Below are 21394 nucleotides of genomic sequence, written 5' to 3' on the forward strand. Positions count from 1 at the left end.
TATGAATACTTTTGCAATCTTGAAGATAGCAACTTGATATTGGGCATGCATGTGTATCTCATGGAGCTGCACATTTTGAGTGGTGAAAGGTCAAGGTCATCCTTCAAGGTCAGAGGTCAAATATATGTGGCCCAAATCGCTTATTTTATGAATACTTTTGCAATATTGAAGATAGCAACTTGATATTTGGCAAGCATGTGTATCTCATGGAGCTGCACATTTTGAGTGGTGAAAAAGGTCAAGGTCGAGGTCATCCTTCAAGGTCAAATATATGGGTCAAAATTGCTCATGTAATGTCACTTCTGCAATATTGAAGCTAGCAATTTTATATTTGAAATGCATGTGTATCTCATGGAGCTGCACATTTTGAGTGGTGAAGGGTCAAGGTCAAAGTCATCCTTCAAGGTCAAACATCATATAGGGGGACATTGTGTTTCACAAACGCATCTTGTTAAACATTGTTAACACTCTAAAAGTCTCATTTATATTCAAGTCTTTGTTGAACTTGGTAAGACCTTTTTTTATGAAATAACTGATTAGTTTGAAAATGGTTCCGGTTGAAAAGCATGGCTGCCAAGGGGCGGGGCATTTTTCCTTATATTGCTAAAGTTAAACTTTGTTAAACCTCGAAAAGTCACATGTTTAGTTCAATCTTAAAGAAACTTTCTTTTTATAGTTCAATCTTTAAGAATCTTGGTTAGAACAATTGTTTGAATGATATCTTTGGCTGCACAGAGAACAGGCCAGTGCCTTTGTATCTCAGGTGAGTGACTTTGGGCCTTTCAGGCCCTCTTGTTTGTTTGTCTGTCCATCTGCAAATTAAAACCTTTGTGGAGCAAGCTTCATGTACCTTCACACAGGCTTTAAATGGAAATGTTGAATATGTCCATACTGTGAAGTTAAGCTTTTCAAGAGACTTTTCGTCCCAATGGACCCTCACCTTCCCGAGCTATTTGAACATAGCTGATTACCAGTGGAGGATTATCACATGGCCTTTGTTCACAATTCTAGAAGTATGATTTATACCCTTAATATTGGCAATTATATCGCCCATTTACTTGTCATTTCTGTATTTTAATATTTCATAAGTAAACATAAAAAAGAGAAAAACTTGTCTTAAGATATCAGTTCAATTAATATTACAGCTTCAAACTTTAATTTCTATACTTAAACAAGTATTACCACACATCAGAAAGTCACACCATCAATTGGGAATTTTAAGACTTGATTTTAGAGAGAAAAAATACCATATATTTTTTGCGTTTGGTAATACATACGAATAATGGCTATAAAATCAGCCCAAAAATGCTCAGTAGTGCCAAAAAAAAACTTCCTATACCTCAATAGTAGACAAACAAATTTTATTATTTATCTAAGACTTTGTTGATTGCTTATGTTACTGTACATTTTCCAGTGCCTTAAGTGGAACTTTATGGACCCAAAGCCGGAGTATGTAGAGCAGCTGCGGACACAGATGGAGAGAAACTTCAGCAAGACCATGATGGACCTGCTCTTCAGTACAGACTTCAAGGCCCACACCAAGGCCATTGAAATACTAATTGGGGTAAGCCTATTTGTCTGGGGAAGGGGGTTCAATGCCATTGAAATACTCATTGGGGTAAGTATATTTGTGGGAGGGGGGGGGGGGGGGGGTTCAAAGGCCCACACCAAAGCCATTGAAATACTCATTGGGGGTAAGTCTATTTGTGGGAGGGGGGGGTTCAAAGGCCCACACCAAAGCCATTGAAATACTCATTGGGGTAAGCCTATTTGTGGGGGTGGTGGGTTCAAGGCCATTGAAATACTCATTGGGGTAAGTCTATGTGTGGGGGGTTCAAGGCCTACACCAAGACCATTGAAATACTCATTGGGGTAAGCCTATTTGTGGGGGTGGGGGGTTCAAGGCCCACACCAAGACCATTGAAATACTCATTGAGGTAAGCCTATATGTGTGGGGAGGGGGTTCAAGGCCTACGTCAAGACCATTGAAATACTCATTGGGGTAAGTCTATTTGTGGGAGGGGGGGGGGGGGGGGTTCAAGGCCCACACCAAAGCAATTGAAATACTCATTGGGGTAAGCCTATTTGTGGGGGGGGGGGTTCAAGGCCATTGAAATACTCATAGGGGTAAGCCTATTTGGGGGGGGGGGGGTCAAGGCCATTGAAATACTCATTGGGGTAAGTATTTGTAGGGGAGGGGGGGTTCAAGGCCCACACCAAGACCATTTAAATACTCATTAGGGTAAGCCTATTTGTGGGGGGTTCAAGGCCTACACCAAGGCCATTGAAATACTCATTGGGGTAAGCCTATTTGTGGGGGGTGGGGGGTTCAAGGCCTACACCAAAGCCATTGAAATACTCATTGGGGTAAGCCTATTTGTGAGGGGTGGGGGGTTCAAGGCCTACACCAAAGCCATTGAAATACTCATTGGGGTAAGCCTATTTGTGGGGGGGGGTTCAAGGCCTACACCAAGACCATTGAAATACTCATTGGGGTAAGCCTATTTGTGGGGGGTGGGGGGTTCAAGGCCTACACCAAAGCCATTGAAATACTCATTGGGGTAAGCCTATTTGTGGGGGGTGGGGGTTCAAGGCCTACACCAAGGCCATTGAAATACTCATTGGGGTAAGCCTATTTGTGTGGGGGGGGGGGGGTTCAAGGCCTACACCAAGGCCATTGAAATACTCATTGGGGTAAGCCTATTTGTGGGGGGTGGGGGTTCAAAGCCTACACCAAAGCCATTGAAATACTCATTGGGGTAAGCCTATTTGTGGGGGGTTGGGGGTTCAAGGCCTACACCAAAGCCATTGAAATACTCATTGGGGTAAGCCTATTTGTGGGGGGTGGGGGGTTCAAGGTCTACACCAAAGCCATTGAAATACTCATTGGGGTAAGCCTTTTTGTGGGGTGGGGGTTCAAGGCCTACACCAAAGCCATTGAAATACTCATTGGGGTAAGCCTATTTGTGGGGGGTAGGGGGTTCAAGGCCTACACTAAGGCTATTGAAATACTCATTGGGGTCCAGTGCCTTCCCCAGGCCATTTAAGCGCCCCTTGCCGGGGCGCTTGAATTTCGAAATCAGAGTCCCCGGGGCGCTTGAAATTTTCCGATCAGTGTATTTTTCAGTAAAAGAAAGTGGAGATTGTCCAAAAAAATCAAGGTTTCCCTATCAGTGTATCAATATTCCCTGTTTTAAAAGAGCACTCGGTACCTACTTTCACAAGTAATCGCTATAAACACCACATGGGGTAATGGATAATCCACTGATAAGAGAATAGCATGACGCGCGTATCGATTATTCTAACATTAAACGGTCATTTAAATGCTGACAAGGATGTATCTGGTAACTTTCCAGTCGTCAAACTGTGAAGTTCATCGTCCAATCGGTTACGCGAATGCTTATGGGGGCGGGGTTAACTATCGACCATTATTTTTGATTGACGTCGGGCATGAAATAAGAGTTTATCGCAGCTTGATTAGCAAATAGTTGTACCATTTGAGTAATATAAAACCGGTAATTAGTACAGTGCACAACATTAAAGACGGTTTCGGGCATCATCATCACACCTTTTTACTGTAAACAAGTGTTACCTATGACTCATAATTAATACGAGAAATTAATTGCAAGTGGTAAACAATTAATTATTATAGCGGTTACAATTATGTGATAACAATTTATTTAATTCCAGAACATGTATATTTCAACATGTCCATTTATAGAACTGATTCACCTCGTTTTTTTGACATTTATTCGACACGTTATGCGCTTTAACAAATTTTCGTTGAATTAATTACGCACACTTGTAAATGTTTCGTCCGATAATCGATAGTTAGAAGACTGATGATGGCAACCGGCCGTGATCCTCGTGGACAACGTGAATTTCATGCATAATTCCGTCAAAACATTTATTCGACTCGTAAAGTGTGTAAACAAATTATCGTTGAATTTATTACGCAACGGTTAATATTTGTTGAAATCTCAAATGGGAATAATTAAATTTGTAATCCGAAACCCATTACCGTAAGTCGATGTTAACGCGTTTTTAATCCGAAACACACTTCCGAATGTAAATGTTACCGCAACGTTAAATATTTTTGCTTCAAATAAGCAGTGCAAATTTATTTTGTGTCGAATCTTTTTCTCAATTAAAAAGAGCGCGAAAATTATGCAGCATGTACAACGTCGCGTCTATTGCATACAAATGACGTGTATTGAGCGTTTTAACAAGCACACAACAGGTCAGGGGATTGACGCATATTCAGAGGCAATATTTCATCAAATCTATAAATAGTCACTTAAAAAATGGCAAGGTTTGTGTTAAAGAAATAACTGAAAGCTTTTATCGTAAATATTTACCAGAAAGAGATTGATAAAAACGGAATAAACGGGATTATCGGGTAATAAATAGAAACTTGAAAAATAGTAAGTATACAGTTATAGAGTCGGGTTGAAACGGATGTATTGGGGAATCGTTCGAGTCGGGATTTTACTATTTGTGCGGAAAAGTTTTAAAACAATTAAACAATAAAAAAAAATATTTTTAAATGACTGGGGGATTTTTTTGAAGAGTCATAGTGCACCAAATGACGTCTTTTGACGCTGTTTTTCTTTGAGTTATAACGCACCACAGAACGTGAATTGACACGTTAAATTAAAAAAAAATCAACGTCGGGAGGGGACACCCCTCCCGAACCCACCCCCGGGGCGCCTGAACAAATTCCTGGGGAAGGCACTGAAATTTGGGGTAAGCCTATTTGTGGGTGTGGTGGGTTCAAGGCCATTGAAATACTCATTGGGGTATGTCTATTTGTGGGAGGGGGGTTCAAGGCCATTGAAATACTCATTGGGGTAAGCCTATTTGTGGGAGGGGGGGGGGTTCAAGGCCAACACCAAAGCCATTGAAATACTCATTGGGGTAAGCCTATTTGTGGGGGGTTCAAGGCCCACACCAAAGCCATTCAAATACTCATCGGGTGGGAGGGGTGGGGTTCAAGGCCATTGAAATACTCATTGGGGTAAGTCTTTTTGTGGGAGGGGGGGGGGGGGGGTTCAAGGCCATAGGAATACTCATTGGGGTAAGTCTATTTGTGGGGGATGGGGGGATAATCTTAAAGCTGCATGTGTCATGAACCAGTCCTTTGTGTTTGGATGTTTAAATGTCCTAATCTGAAATCAATGTGTTTATTAAAATAAAGTTAAACAACTGATAAATGTTACACATGCAATTATGCACCAGTAGCTGAGCATGTGTTTCATAATTTTAAATAGGAAATTGAGAGCTCTAGAAACCCTGTTGTTTTTCTTTCAGTGCATGGAAAGTATCCAAGCGGAACAACTTGGCAATCTAGATCTGATATTGAAGTGGTTCACTCTTCGCTTCTTTGACACAAACCCAAGCATGTTGAACAAAGGACTGGAGTATCTGCAGAAGCTGTTCACAACGCTGATAGAGATTGACTACTCCCTACACGAGTTTGAGGCAACCTCGTTTGTGCCCTACCTGGTGATAAAGGTATGGTTTGTTTTTTTGCCCCCAGATCGAATGATCGGGGGTATATTGTTTTGGGCCTGTCTGTCATTCCGTCACTCTGTCATTCTGTCCCAAAACTTTAACCTTGGTTAAAGTTTTGCGATAACTTTTGCAATATTGAAGATAGCAACTTGATATCTGGCCTGCATGTGAATCTCATGGAGCTGCACATTTTGAGTGGTTAAAGGTCAAGGTAATTCCTTCAATGTCAATGGTCAAATACATAGCTTCAAAGCGGCACAGAAGGGGACATAGTGTATCTGACAAACACATATCTTGTTATTTCTGTCAACTAATTTGCTGAAAATCCTTAGTGGATTACACAAACCCTTCTGTCTGTTTGCTAATGAGTGTAAAAAAATTTGTAGGAGATCTTTGGGTAGCTTTTTGTTAACAAACATCAAAATGATCAGTGGTTAAACAATTCAGTAGGATACAATTCAATTTGGGTGATATTGATTTCAGTGATTTTGATCTGTGTCTGACACATATATCTCTGCGCAGTTTGCAGACATTCCCTTCTAACATTAAATTAAACGTTAACAACCACAAAATAATGCAAGAAAAATGATAAATTGTGTTTGTGTTTACAGGTAGGTGAGAACAAGGACAATGTACGTCGAGATGTGCGCAGTTTATTCAAGCTCCTGTACAAGATCTACCCAGCCAGCAAGATGTTTGAGTTCATTTCAAATGGAATCAAGTCCAAAAACTCCAAGCAACGAACGGGTGGGCTAATTTTTTCATGCATAAAAAATATTACATGCTGTTTCTTGCTTATCTAGTTAGTTCAGCCATGTTATAATAGCTTTTAATTCAAAAGGTCAATAATATCCTTTTTGCCTTCAAAATTATACTTTGTATACACTTGAGCTAGAGCTTTAGTTCTGATGTTTAAATATACCAAAGCAGTTAACGATACCTTCAAAAACAACATAATTTTCAAACAAGTTTCTTAAATCAGCATTTAAACAAAAAATGTATGCTAATATAACTGTCCTATTTTTAGATAATCATGTAGCATTTAAGGTTAATTTGGATAATGTCTATTATAAACTTACTGAGATTAGCATGCTTTTAAAGCATTGATTAACCAGGCCTATGTGTTTTTATGCCCATGGTAGGGTGGCATATAGCAGTCGCACTGTCCGTCCGTCTGTCTGTCTGTCCGTCACACTTTGCGTTTAGGTTTCCAAAAATGCTCATAACTTCTATGTCACTTCAGATGTAACATTCATATTTGGTATGAATGTGTATATGGACAAGGCCTTTCCATACGCACATAAATTTTGACCCCCTTGACCTTGAACTTAGGGTCCGCGTTTAGGTTTTGAATAATGCGTTGAGGTTTCGAAAAATGCTCATAACTTCTATCAAAGCGTTTATTGGGGGCATATGTCATCCTATGGAGACAACTCTTGTTCCCCTTCAGAGTGCCTTGAGGAGCTAGGGTACCTGATAGAGACTTACGGCATCTCCATCTGCCAGCCTGCGCCGGCAGTGGCACTCAAACAGATAGCAGGGCAGATCAGTGACCAGGACAACAAGGTGCGGAACGCAGCGCTCAACTCCACTGTCATCGCATTCAACATCCTGGGAGAGGGCCTCTACAAGTACATCGGCGTTGTGAGTACAGAGTAGTTGTCACAGCAGTCTGCACAGGCTAATCAGGGACGACACTTTCTGCCTAAATTGGAATTTTGCTAAGAAGAGACTTCATATTAACGAAAAATGTCATAAAAGCAGAAAGTGTTGTCCCTGATTAGCCTGTGCGGACTGCACAGGCTTATCTGGGACGACACTTTACGCACATTCATTATGCCCAGTTTTCTCAGAAGTTAACTCATATTTAAATTGACTTCAGTAGTAGCCAGTCATCCAATGTGGATTTGATGTGTTTGGCAGTGAAAATATTAAATGCATATAGCACATGAGTTTTGTTGGTGATTTTAATGTCATAAATACATACCTGCTATCCCTAGCTATACCTTTCTAGGTGGGTTAGCTTCTCCAGAAATCTTTAAGTGCCAGAATTCGGCCACCTCTCCTACTGAAAACAGATTCAGGTTAAACATAGTACAATGTAACCTAACCGGAAATCAAGAACCGTAACTCATGTTACTTTTCTGGACAACACACCGTGCAGATCGCCATTTTCTATCGGCTTTAAACTTGGACTTTTAGTTCAATTCTGCGTGGTGGAATTGGGTTTGAAATTGATGAATTGTATAATTTATCGTTTCTGCTTCATTCAGAAATCTTTTCTTGTATTATTTTGTTGATAATTCATTGTTTCTCACTTTTTGCCGTTTTTTTCCATGTGCTCATGATTTGAGCACGAGGATTTCATGATTTTTGTCAACAAGTTATTGACAATTTTGTACATTGTAAATACTTTGTTTAACTGATTATTTCAGTTTTTTTGTTCTTTTTACATTGTTTTCTTACGCGGATTCTCTTCTTCTTCTACTTTCAGAATAAGAATGAGTTTACTAACTAGCGATTTGTGTGGGCACATTAAGGCTTCGTGGGATTCCCACAAGACTTGTTTGTCATGCACTAATTGTTCCTTTAAACATAAATGCTCTGTTTGTAGTGCGTGAGACGATGCGATGTGGCAGAAAGCAATCCGTCGCAGAACGTTTTCTAAGCAGAAAACGTGCAGATGAACCTTCATCAGATGAGAAATTCCTGGTGACTTTACAGGAGACGTCAGACGATCAATTGAAGCATCAGTCACCGCTTATAACTTTTATTGTTTTCAGCTTGCTGGGTGTTTTGTACCTGCTCATGTACATGAGCACGTACTTATCGTGATCTTCATCAATAGGTAATTGAGAAGATTTGTACTGTGTAAATTTTCTTCACATGTGTTCAAGATCGTGCATAGCGTGTTCTTCTAAACTTTGTTTAATTTACTATCTTTGGAAGTCGTATTATAGGTTAAAGGTACTATTGACTTTCTTTTTTATAATAATAATAAGAGAATGTTAATTATTTTCATTGTGGGCAAATAATGATTTTATGTACCGTATGATAATCTGGTCTGTGACCAGTTTATCATACGGTACATAAAATCATTATTTTAAATCGTTGAATATATTTTGCTCTTGTCTTTCATATAATCGACTACATGATGGTCGCAGATACAAGAGTGGATTAATACCTGGTGACTTTGAAGACCACAGATGACATATTGCAGCATCAGCCACCGGGTTTCAGGCAAGATGGCGATCATACTTTACCATCGGAAAGTCGATCAACATCAGACTATATGGCGACAACCGTCAGCCGGTCTTTGCCTGATGGCATTGGTCAAGGACATCGACCAATGCCAGACCAATTGGCACCTGCCATACGGTCAGTATCCGGTGACAACGCTGTTCATGTCATGACCGGTACGTCACCGGGGACCGGTCCAGGCAACGACCGGTCATCAGGGACCGGTCCGGTCAACGGAGACCGGTCCGGTCACCGGTCTGACCCACCGGTCTCAATTGACCGGTCCGACCCAACGATCAACGGAGACCGGTCCGGTCACTGGTCCGCCCCACCGGTCATCTGTTACTGATGACCAGTCCGACCCACCGGCCACCGGTCATCTGTTATTGATGACCGTTTCGACTCACCGGTCATCTGTTACTGATGGCTGGTCCGGTCACCGGTCAGTACTACCGGTCACCGGTCAATACTACCGACCGGACACCGGTCAACATGCACCGATCATTAACCGGTCAACAGTTGCTAGTCACCGGTCAACGATCAGAAACAGACGTTCTTCTTCATAGGATTATTCCACTTCTTCGTCGTCGAATGCACCTTCGTCGTCGACTAGTTCCGATTATAGAGGTAGACGTCGGACACGCTCTTATTCATCGAGCAGTCCTCATTCCCGTCATCGTTATGTTCAATATCGATCATCTCGATCATCACGGAAACGATACTCGAGAATACGTTATTCAGTCGTAGCCGTTCTAGCTCTCGGCGTCATAGCCATTCTAGATCTCGGCATCACAGGAATATAAGTCGTACACAAGCTTCACTGAAGCATTGTCGTTCCAACTTTTATGACCGGTCACATAACTATCCTATTTCTGATTGTAATGTCTCCTTACCCTATGCACCAGTTCCCAGTGTGATGTCAACACATGTTGCATTGACTGATTCGATTTCACAGCCCTTCAATTCTGGTGTTCATCTCACCACAACGGCTGTTTTGTCTGCACCAAGGGTATCTACTACTATTCCTAGTCGGAAAACTCTGGCTGCTACTCCGTCTTTGCGTGACACATGGGGTCAAGATTCCTTTTGACAATATGTACCTGTCACTTCTGATAATTCACCGTCTATTTCCGGTTTTAATTATCAGTGTGTCGACTTTGCGGATAGTCATTCTTCGTTACCAGAGAATCATCATTTGGTGCAGGATAATCCTCCTATCATTTCTACCACTGACTACGGTCGATAATTGGCAACATCAGTCATCGGGTATAGGGCAAGATGGAGATCGTACTATGCTAACTTCTTTAGAAAGTCGATCAACATCAGACCATATGGTGACAACCGTCAGCCGGTCTATGCCCTATGGCATTGGTCAAGGACTATGAACAATGCCCAACCATTTGGCAGCCGCCATACGGTCATTGCCTGGTGACAACACTGGTCATAGCATGAACGGTACGTCACCGGGTAACGGACCGGTCACTGGGTAGCCCTCATTCACGGCGTCAATATGATCGATACCGATCATCTCGAGACTCTAGGAGACGTTACTCTACGAGACGTCGTTCCCATCGCAGCTGATCTGTTTCTCGGCATTGCAGGGATAAAGCTCGTCATCATGCTTCACGTAGACAGTCTCGCTCTGACTACTCGTATCCTACACATTACTATCCTGCCTCGGATTGTAATGTTGCGGTACCCTATGTACCAGATCAAGTTTCCAGTTTAACATTTACAAATGTTGCTTTGACTGGTACTACTTCGCAGACTTTGCCGTCTGGTGTTTGTCTCACCACTACAGATACTTACTCTGCACCACGGGTATCGGCTACGCTACCTATTCGGGTACCTCGTGCTCCGGCACCGTCGAATCCGGACACGTTATGGCTTCAAGATTCGTCTGGGCAATTCGTACCAGTCAATCCTGATAATTTACCGTCTTTTTACGGTTTTAATTATCAGGGGGTTGATTCAGTGGATGGTCATTCATCATTACCAGATAATCGCAATCTGGTGCATGATACTAGGCCTAGTATTTCCAATTCTGTTTCCGCTGATTCTTTGCACACTGCTGGTGTTGTAGACAATGAGGCCGATTCAGAGACAGATTCCAATGATGACACGGATCAAATATTATCATCAATTAATCGGATCTATGAAATGATATTTCAAAATCTTGGTGAATATTATTGCCCAAGACCTGCGGAGATGTCTACTAATTTGACGATCTGTATCACGAAAAAATAGTCCCAACAGGCTTTCTAAGGATTCTTCTTGTATTGATACACGCCTTCCTTTTGGTTCTACTGTTTTATCAGAATTTCAATCGTTGGAATCAGCTAATAAGACCATTCCAAACGAGGAGAACTGTGGAAAGTGCCTAAGGATTTATCTAATCCTAAGCATAATGAACGGACTAGAAGCTACAAACCTCTCAGCTTGTTGGAAATGGTCTCCGGACAATCTGTTATCGCAGATTCCAATTCTTCCGGAGTTAATACCAAGACTCTTGTGTGATGGTGTCAACAGACAACACATCAGTTGTGACTTACATTCAGGCACAGGGGGGGAACACATTCTCATTCCCTGTATCTGGAAACTAAGGAATTACTTGTTCTTGCAAGACGCTCAACATTTTTCTTCTAGCATAATATATTCCAGGTTGTTTCAACACCCTGGCGGATTGTTGTCTCGCAAACACCAATTACTTCCATCGGAGTGGACACTTCATCAGGAAGGACCAATCAGATTTTTCTCATGTTTGGTTATTCTATGGTCGACCTATTTGCAACCAGACACAATCACAGACTCCCTCTGTTTGTGAGTCCAGTTTACGATCCAGCAGGGTGTTCAGTAGACGCGTTTTTGTTCGATTGGGACCAACTGGACGCTTACGCTTATCTCCAATTCTGATTCCCCAAATATTGGCGAAAATCAGGGTGAGTTTGTGTAGCATACTCCTGATCGCCCCTTGGTGGCCCAGGAGATGGTGGTTAACGATCTTCTCAGTCTCCTGTACGATTATCCCAGGACACTTCCTCACAGGTCAGATCTTCTGTCTCAAGAGGCAGACTTAATGCGGATCCAGCAATGTTCCACTTACACGTCTGGCCGTTATCAGGCAACCTCTGCAGAAGAAACACTTTTCTGTCAGGGCTTCAACCCTCGTTGCTTCTGCAAGGAGAAAGTCCACTAGAGCAGTCTATGATGCTCGATGGAAACTCTTCTCTAATTGGTATATTCGAGGGAAAATTGATCCCCTCAATCCCTCTGCTAGATGCATAGCGGATTTTCTCATCTATCTTTTTGATGATAAGATACCTTCTCTTAGCTCCATCAAAGGATATACATCTATGATTTTGCATACATTGGCATTTACTTAATCATCACAAGTCTGCTGATCCAGTGATTTCAGAACTTATTCGATCTATGGATCTTAAATGTCCTGTTTCTCGTACACTTGCGCCTAAATGGGATTTGGCTTGTGTTCTTGATTCTCTAGATCAAGCTTCTTTACAGTTTCTATCTTGGAAGACAGTTTTCCTTCTTACTATGACTTCAGCCAAAAGGAGAAGTGAAATTCATGCTCTATTGAGGATGTTCATCTTCGTTTTCATTCCTCAGATGGATCTGTAACCTTGTTATGTCAGCCAGGATTCCTTGCTAAAAATCAACTCCCCTCTATGGCTTCTAACCCTTTAAAGTTCCAAGTCTTTCTAATACTTGTGGACATGAAGATGATGATAGACTTCTTTGCCCAGTCAGGGCGTTAAATTCTATTTTAAAAGAGTAAAGTCTATTTGAGGTTCTCGTAAGAGACTTTTCATTCTGTTAAAAGGGGATGGAATGTGTCTGCGGCTTTGATTTCTCGTTGGGTAGCCTCGACTATTAACAAGGCGTATTCATCTCTCTCATGTAGGGATTTATCCATTTTTAAGATCAGACCGCATGAATAAAGAGCTCTTTCGGCTTCGTGGGCGTATATTAATAATATTCCACTTTCTGAAGTGCTTCAAGCTGCTTTTTTCCAACCACCTTTTCCTCATTCTATCTTTGTTCTCTTGAGTGTCAACAGGACAATTTATATATGTTGGGTACTCTTGTGGTTGCTCAAACGGTAGTTTCTTCCATGGCGTAAATGTACTGGTCCTGTTCAGAAACTAAGTACAATACTGTACTAACGAAGATTGTATGAGGACACATTTCTACTATCTCTGGCTGAAAAACCTGATTATGGGTTTTTGCTGTGATGGGAAAATATAACGAGAACCTCCCGCCACAGCTACAAAATCAGCTAGGGATAGCAGGTATGTATTTATGACATTAAAACAAATTTTCTTAAAAAAAAATCATTTTAATTATGAAATACTTACCTGCTATTGGTAAGTCCCACCTCCCAACCCCGCTCATCGTTTTATATTTTCATAATTGTATGAAAAGTAAGATGACTTACGGTTCTTGATTTCTGGTTAGGTTACATTGTACTATGTTTAACCTGAATCTGTTTTCAGTAGGAGAGGTGGCCGAATTCCGGCACTTGAAGATTTCTGGAGAAGCTTACCCACCTAGAAAGGTATAGCTAGGGATAGCAGGTAAGTATTTAATAATTAAAATGAATTTTATTTTAAGAAAATGTGTTTCAAAACTAGATTGTGGTAATGTTTGGGATATTTGAAATTAATCCTTTATAACTGGGTAGTAGTTGAAATCTCTAATTTTAAATTGTTGATTTGTCTATTAAATCAGGATAAAGATCCCGGGACTGTCATGCTAATTAATCTTCATATGAAAAATTTAAGTTGACAGTGTTTCAAAGAAGCATAATGAGAAGTTGAATTCAGTTATGCTATTCATTCTATTCATGTTTACACTTATGGCTAGAATTCAGCACGCAATTTATGTTGTCATGGGGTCTGATCCCTCAAATTAGATTTTTGTACACTTTGTTCGTTTTTTTTCATCTATGCCACTCCTGGCTCTATATTCATAAAAGTGATATTGTCTGGGAAAACCAAAATATAGATCGGGACAAGTCAAAAAAGAATCTGCTAGTCTGATGTGACAAATAAAACAGGTCCAGGTTTTCTTCTTTAATAAACTATAAAGAAAATTAGAGGAAAAAATCCAGTAATATGGCTCGAATCTCCTTCCAAAACTTAATGCTGACATTTAAACAACAAAGGGCGTATTATGAAATAGAACACAAAAAAGGAGGATAGTAAATACTGGCATGGCTGTTTTCAGCTTCGAGAGAAAGACCAGAGCTACCTGGATGAGCGTATCAAGCGGTCAAAGAGCAAGCCTGCTACTTCAGCCCCTCCCCCTGCCAAGCAGGAGAGACCCAAGTCTGCACCACAGCCCCCCTCTGCCACCCAGCAGGCACAGAGATCCAATACTCAGTAAGCACAATGCTGTCTGCCACCATCGGCTGACTGATGATGTAATAAAACCCCTAGCAACCTCTGTCCAACATCTTTTATATATAGGCCAATTAAACTTTCATTTATCCTTTTTATGTGAGGTTATACAAGTTTTATTTAAGCCACACACCTTGAAATGAAATACATGTTAATCAATACATATAGATGCAATTTGAAAGTGTGCAAAATTATCATTAAATCTATAGCCTAGTTAGCAAGTAATTAATTTTTTTTTCAAACGGTAGGTACGCTTTTAATGTCATAAATACTGACCTGTTATCGTATGCTTATACTTTCCAAGGGGAAATAACTCATCCGGAATTTTAACTGGGAATCCGCCACCTCAATACCGTAATACAGGCCAGGTTAAACATAGTGCAATGCAACCTAGCCAAAAATCGGTAACCAACCCTCAATATTCTTTCCGGATCAACCAGGTGTATACGTGTCTTTTACGGCTCTGAATTAAAATATTGTTTTTCACTTGGTTGATTGGGGTTTTGAATAGATAAATTGTGTTATTTATCTTTTTATTTCTCATTCGGATTAATTTGTGTGGATTTAATGGATTTTGTTTCATTTGTAAAAGGTAAGCCATGCTTGTTTTTATCGAACAATGGTTTATTTCTACCATGCTGGGTGTTTTCAGGCGCGAACGACCACGTGCAAAACGTGCTCTTCTAATACATTGCTAGAACGTGCAAAGCATGTTCTTCTAATGTGTTACGAGATCGTGCAAAGCGTGTTCTTCTATTGACAGATTGTTTATCATTTGCCATTGTGTGCAATAATGATTTTAACGTTCCGTATGACAATCTAATTGATCGTCATTTTATTTTTCATCTGTTTTGAATTAAACTTTTGTTTAATTTATGATCTACGGCAGTATTATTATAATTTTCATTATGGTCAAATAATGATTTTATGTGCCGTATGATAATCTGGTCTGTGACCAGTTTATGGTTGAATATGCTTTGCTCTTGTTTTTCATATATTCGACTACATGATGGTCGCAGAAACAAGAGTGGATAAATACCCGGTGACTTCGCAGATCATGGATGATAGTTGCAGTATCAGTCACCGGGTATCGGGCACGATCGCGACCGTACTATGCTAAGTCTCTTAGACAGTCGGTCAACATCAGACCATATGGCGACACCCGTCAGCCGGTCTTTGCCCGATGGCATTGGTCAAGGACATCGACCAATGCCGGACCATTTGGCATCCGCCATACGGTCATTATCCGGTGACAACACTGGTCATGATATGACCGGTACGTCACCGGGGACGTTGATCACGGACCATTGATCGACGTCTGACCGGCCGGTCCGGTCACCGGTCATGTCACCGGTCCGGTCCGGTCATTGATCACCGGTCCGGTCACCGGTCATGTCACCGGTCCGGTCACCGGTCCGGTCCGGTCACCGGTCATGTCACCGGTCCGGTCCGGTCACCGGTCCGGTCACCGGTCCGGTCCGGTCCGGTCACCGGTCCGGTCATTGATCACCGGTCCGGTCCGGTCACCGGTCCGGTCACCGGTCATGTCACCGGTCCGGTCACCGGTCCGGTCACCGGTCATGTCACCGGTCCGGTCACCGGTCCGGTCCGGTCACCGGTCCGGTCATTGATCACCGGTCCGGTCCGGTCACCGGTCCGGTCACCGGTCATGTCACCGGTCCGGTCACCGTACATGTCACCGGTCCGGTCCGGTCACCGGTCATGTCACCGGTCCGGTCATGTCACCGGTCCGGTCATGTCAACGGTCCGGTCCGGTCACCGGTCCGGTCATTGATCACCGCTCCGGTCACCGGTCAACAGTCATCAGTTAGGCCTGCCACCGATAACACCAGTCACCGGTCAAGAAGAAGAACTCGGTCTTCTTCATTGAATTATTCTCCTATTCTTCGTTGAATACATCGTCTTCATCAAGGATTAGACATCGGACACGCTCTTCTTCGTCGAGCAGTTCTCATCGTCGCGGCTCTCGTAAGCGATCACGTCGTCACTCACGGAGACGTTATTCTAGAAGATCTCGGCCTCATCGCAGCCGATCCACATCTCGGCCGATCCAGATCTCGACATCGCAGGAAACGAGGACGCCGTCAACCTTCACGTAGACATCAGCGGACTGCATTGAGCACCACTGGATAGTTATCGAACATACCTCTCCTTCATTGAGCAGTTCTCGGCGTTGATACGCTCGTAAGCGATCATGTCAATGCTCACGGAGACAATATTGTAGAAGACAATATTTCCAGCGTAGCCGAACAATATTTCGGCATCGAAGTTATATGGATGTCGCCACTTCTCACGTAGGCGTTAATGAACCTACTGGTCATATCGACGTTCTCCATTTTATTCCTTTAGGAATATCATGTCTCCATTCCACGTGTGATGGTTCTTCTTATGGCATCCACACATGTTGCAGTCACCGAGCCGTAGTTGTATACGAACACTAGTTCGTTTAACATTCAGGCTTCGGGATAAGCTGTTCTTTTCTCCACTTCGACTACAAGGACACTTATGCCTATTAATACTGATAATCTACCGTTGTTTTCCGGTTAACATTATCAGATGACTTCGTGGATGGTCATTCTTCTGCACCAGATATTTCCATTCTGACGCAGTTATATTATACCGGTCCCGATCACCGGACATCGGTCACCATTCATCGGTCATATCACCGATCACTGATCACCGGTCAGAATAAGTGATGTCTCATCGCCATCGGATTGGATTTTTTTGGCATGATCTTCTTTTCCGAGCAGTGCTTGACATTGATAACAGACCATATGGATTCCACCATTTTTCGGTCTTTAACTGGTAACGTCACCGGTCATATTATGACTGGTCCGTTCACCGGGCTACAGTTACCGGTCATTGACCTGTCCGGTTCGGTCACCACTTACCAATTACCGGTATTCCACTGTGTTTTCATCGGTCAATTTTTAGTATCACGGGTATCGTCTACATTACATAGTTGTATACCCCTGGCTATGATTGTATTGAATACTATATTTTATGGATTCAACAATCTACATGACTTTTTGTGTTTTTCAATACTGATGTTCTACTGGCGACGGTTACCAAATCATGCTATATCTGTTATTTGTACTTCTATCTCAACCGGCTACATGCAGACTACTGGTCTTGCAGATAGATCGGCTGAAGTGGGCTCGGAGACTAGCATTGAGGTCGAACATTACTATTTGACCTATATTAATTTATGTTCGAGACCCGAAGGATGAATTGTTTTAACCGCCTTTACCTGTCGGCTACAGACTTTGCAGTCAGTGTCACGGAACAGTTGGGACACATTAATGACGCTAGCAGGATTAGCAAGACGACATTTGTATCGACTTCTGCTTTTCTATTGCTCCTACGGCAGTGCATATTTTCAAGCTACTGGAATCAACAAGAGTTCTGATACATAGGATTGCCTATCAGATTGACGGCTACAGTCTTGTAGATGGCTTAGGACCTATTGAACTCAGATCTTAGATCCTAGGATCTGGAGGGACCTCATCTTAAAGTTATTCTTCTATTACACTTCTGGCCATAACAGGCCGTCTTCCTATAACTGGTCGTATTCCTTTCGGAATTCGTCCAGGTTAGAAGTCTTGAAGTAAATGGATTAATCAAGTCAGAATTTAAGACTTCCATGCATTCTACCGGCAAGCGTGGACCCGCTTAAGGTTATCCCTAGGGTTTTCACCTTTTTCTGCCATCACACCTCCGATTCCGGAGGTACCACTATCAATCATATTTCCGTACTTCGCAAATCGATGACTTCGCGACCTGTATTATCCAGGATTTTAAAGGCGCCTGTTATTGGTTCAAGAAGAGGCTATATTCTGTAGATAGGTCATAAACTTATAAGTGTTAAACACTGTCCTATTCTACCAATTTTCAAGTGTGTTTGGAGTGGGAAAGTTCGGCTTGCCGTGGTTTCTTTGCCCACCCATCCTTGACAAATGGTTCCGGTCACCGGTCGGTATTTACCGGTCCGGTCACCGGTCCTTCTGCTGAGACGTCTTTTCTTACGTCCGTTTCAGCTTTATTTTTAAGATAATTGTATTAATCTCGGGATTATTTAATGACACAGATTTCCATCCTTTTGTCATTATTTACCACTATTCAGTGGTGTCTATACTAGAAGATTATCTTGGCAAGAATATAGTTTATTCTACCACAACCTTCCTTACATCTTATACAGATGTGAGCAGATAAGGTTATGGACGATCACATAGAACAACGTATCTTGATTTTCTCAATTATGTGGTATCCTAACGAATATCACCTGCACATCTACATCTTGAAAAGCGAAAATTCTTTATAGCTGTTTTTCATTTACAACACATTTTCACGATTCCTTTGTGATGGTTTCAACTATCACACATCGGTCGTGGTTTACTTACAGACACGGAGGTGATCATATTATCACTCCTTGTAACTGGAAATCAGGAACTTATTCGTTCTTTGCAAGAACAACAAATTTTCTCTATCGTCTTTCTCATACCAGTTCGTCTCGCCCTGTTGGACCTTTTGTCCTGCAGTTCTTTCTTTCGAATTATTTTTTTCCGTTGGGTTCAATAATGTAATTGCGCATGCGCGGCAGTGAAGTTGCAGACGAGTTGCATGGTGTACATAGTATATCAAAGAATGTTGTTTATCATCAAACGCTAGTTATTAGCGTTATGCGATCGTATATCGCAGTGTATACCGGTATGCTGAACAACGTCAACAATGCAGTTCACAGAAATCGATCCAGCAGGGTGTGCGATTGTTATACATTCGTCCATTGACATAAACTGGAATATCTTGCCTTCTTGGTGAGTTTTTGCAATAACTGAGTTTTTGCCATAATTTCATGAAATATACTTAATGAACCATGGGATTATGGTTCTACGACCTTTTAAGTCTCCTGTACAATTATTTTCAGGAAACTTCTTCACAGGTCAAATATCATATCTCACTGAGACATATTTTTACTGATCCAAACATGTGCCACTTCATGTCTGGCCATTAATAACTTTTAGTTATCTCTACAGAAGAACGTTTTTCTGTTAGAGTTTCAATCCTTGTTACTTGTGCAAGGATAATTCCATCAGAACTGTATAAAGGTTCTATGGAAATTCATTTTTTTACTGGGTAATTGAGAGCATAGTTATTACCTTAATCACTCTGCTAGATACATAGAGGTTTTTCTCATCTTTTTCTTGATGATAAGAAATTTGTTCTTTTCTTCATCAAAGGATAGAGATTATGCTTTCGTATACCTTGTTTTGTGTAAGTCATCGCAACTCTGTGCTGTCTTACCTATTTTGGAACTGATCCAAACTATGGAACGTCAACACTATGTTTTTCGTTCCTTTACCTTCTTAAGCGGTTTTGACTTGTGTAACATGTTGGGATGCTTAATGAGCTCCTTATGAACCTTTTTCATCAGGCTTATTAACAGTTCCAATATAATTTTAAGACCGTTTTCCTTCTTATTATGGCTTTTACGATACAGAGAAGTGAAATTCATGCTTTTTCTGTTGAATACGACCAATTCCAGTTGGATCTATTGTCGTTTTCACTTTGTTGTGTCAGCCAGGATTCCTTGCTTAATATCAAGTCCTCTATATGGCTTCTACCTTCAAGTTTCCAAGTTTTCTTAAACTGGTAGTCATGAAGATGAGGATAAACTTCTTTGGGCAATCAGGGCTTTGAAGTTCTATCTCAGCAGTGTTAGTCAGAAGTCCATTCGAGGTTCTCAAAGACACTCTTCATTTCCCCAAAAAAGGGGGGGGGGGGAGATGTGTCTGCGGCTTCTATTTTTCGGGGTTAGACCTCGACTAAGGAAAGTTAATCTTATCCTATCTAAGGATTCATTCCTTTTTAGGATCTGACCGCATGAATTAAGAGCTCTGTCTGTTTTGTGGGCATATATTAATCACACCCCACTTTTTGACGTGCTCTAAGCTGTTTACTGGAGGAATCCGACCACCTTGTCATCTTTTTATCTTCGTTTTCTGAAGTGCCAACAATACAATTTGTATACGTTTGGGCTTGTTGTGGTTTCACTAACGGTAGTGTCTTCTTTACGACATAGACATATTACTCTGTCCGAGAAGTCATAATTTATACCGTTTTAACGAAGATTACTTGATATCATTAGCTGATAACCCTGTTTATGGGTTCTACTGTGTTGGGAAAATATATACGAACCTTCCCACCGCAGCTGCAAAATCAGCATACGATAACAGGTCAGTATTTATGACATTAAAACAAATTTTTTAAATAAAATTCATTTTAATTATTAAATACTTACCTGTTATCGGTAAGTCCCAACTCCCACCCCGCTATTCGATTAATATTTTTGTATATATATTGAAAGAATATTGAGGGTTGGTTACCGATTTTTGGCTAGGTTGCATTGCACTATGTTTAACCTGGCCTGTATTACGGTATTGAGGTGGCGGATTCCCAGTTAAAATTCCGGATGAGTTATTTCCCCTTAGTAAGGATAAGCATACGATAACAGGTACGTATTTAATAATTAAAATGAATTTTATTTAAAAAATTTGTTTTAAAACCGAAAGTTGGATTTCTTTACGTATACTTTCATTTCGACAGACGCGATTATTTTTATCCCCCGCCAGAGGCGGAGGGATATTGTTTTGGCGTTGTCCGTCCGGCTGTCCGTCCGTCCGGCACTTTTGTGTCCGGAGCCATATCTTGGAATAGCTTTGGCGGATTTCATTGAAACTTCGTATGAGTATAAATATGCATAAGAGGATGATGCACGCCAAATGGCATTGTACACCATCTGTTAAAAACAGAGTTATGGCCCTTTGTATCTTGAAAAAATGCTTTTTACTATAGGCACTTTTGTGTCCAGAGCCATATCTTGGAAGTGCTTTGGCGGATTTCATTGAAACTTGGTATGAGTATATATATGCATAAGAGGATGATGCACGCCAAATGGCATTGTACACCATCTGTTAAAAACAGAGTTATCGCCCTTTGTATCTTGAAAAAATGCTTTTTACTATAGGCACTTTTGTGTCCGGAGCCATATCTTGGAAGTGCTTTGGCGGATTTCATTGAAACTTGGTATGAGTATATATATATGCATAAGAGGATAATGCACGCCAAATGGCATTGTATACAATCTGTTAAAAACAGAGTTATGGCCCTTTGTATCTTGAAAAAATGCTTTTTACTATAGGCAC

The 21394-nt window shown here is 41.3% G+C and overlaps 1 protein-coding gene across 2 annotated transcripts in view; it reads left to right on the forward strand.

The window, feature by feature from the left end:
* Window positions 1-21394, forward strand: part of LOC127870946 (cytoskeleton-associated protein 5-like) — a 113431-nt gene that overhangs the window by 46569 nt on the left and 45468 nt on the right. For both annotated transcript variants that reach the window (XM_052413546.1, XM_052413553.1), the window contains exons 26-30: window positions 1415-1564; window positions 5311-5514; window positions 6126-6261; window positions 6965-7158; window positions 13999-14153. In XM_052413546.1, coding sequence (XP_052269506.1) covers window positions 1415-1564; window positions 5311-5514; window positions 6126-6261; window positions 6965-7158; window positions 13999-14153 — 839 coding nt within the window. The remainder of the gene's footprint in view (window positions 1-1414; window positions 1565-5310; window positions 5515-6125; window positions 6262-6964; window positions 7159-13998; window positions 14154-21394) is intronic.

Source organism: Dreissena polymorpha, chromosome 1, assembly GCF_020536995.1.
Source record: "Dreissena polymorpha isolate Duluth1 chromosome 1, UMN_Dpol_1.0, whole genome shotgun sequence".
NCBI lineage: Eukaryota > Metazoa > Mollusca > Bivalvia > Myida > Dreissenidae > Dreissena > Dreissena polymorpha.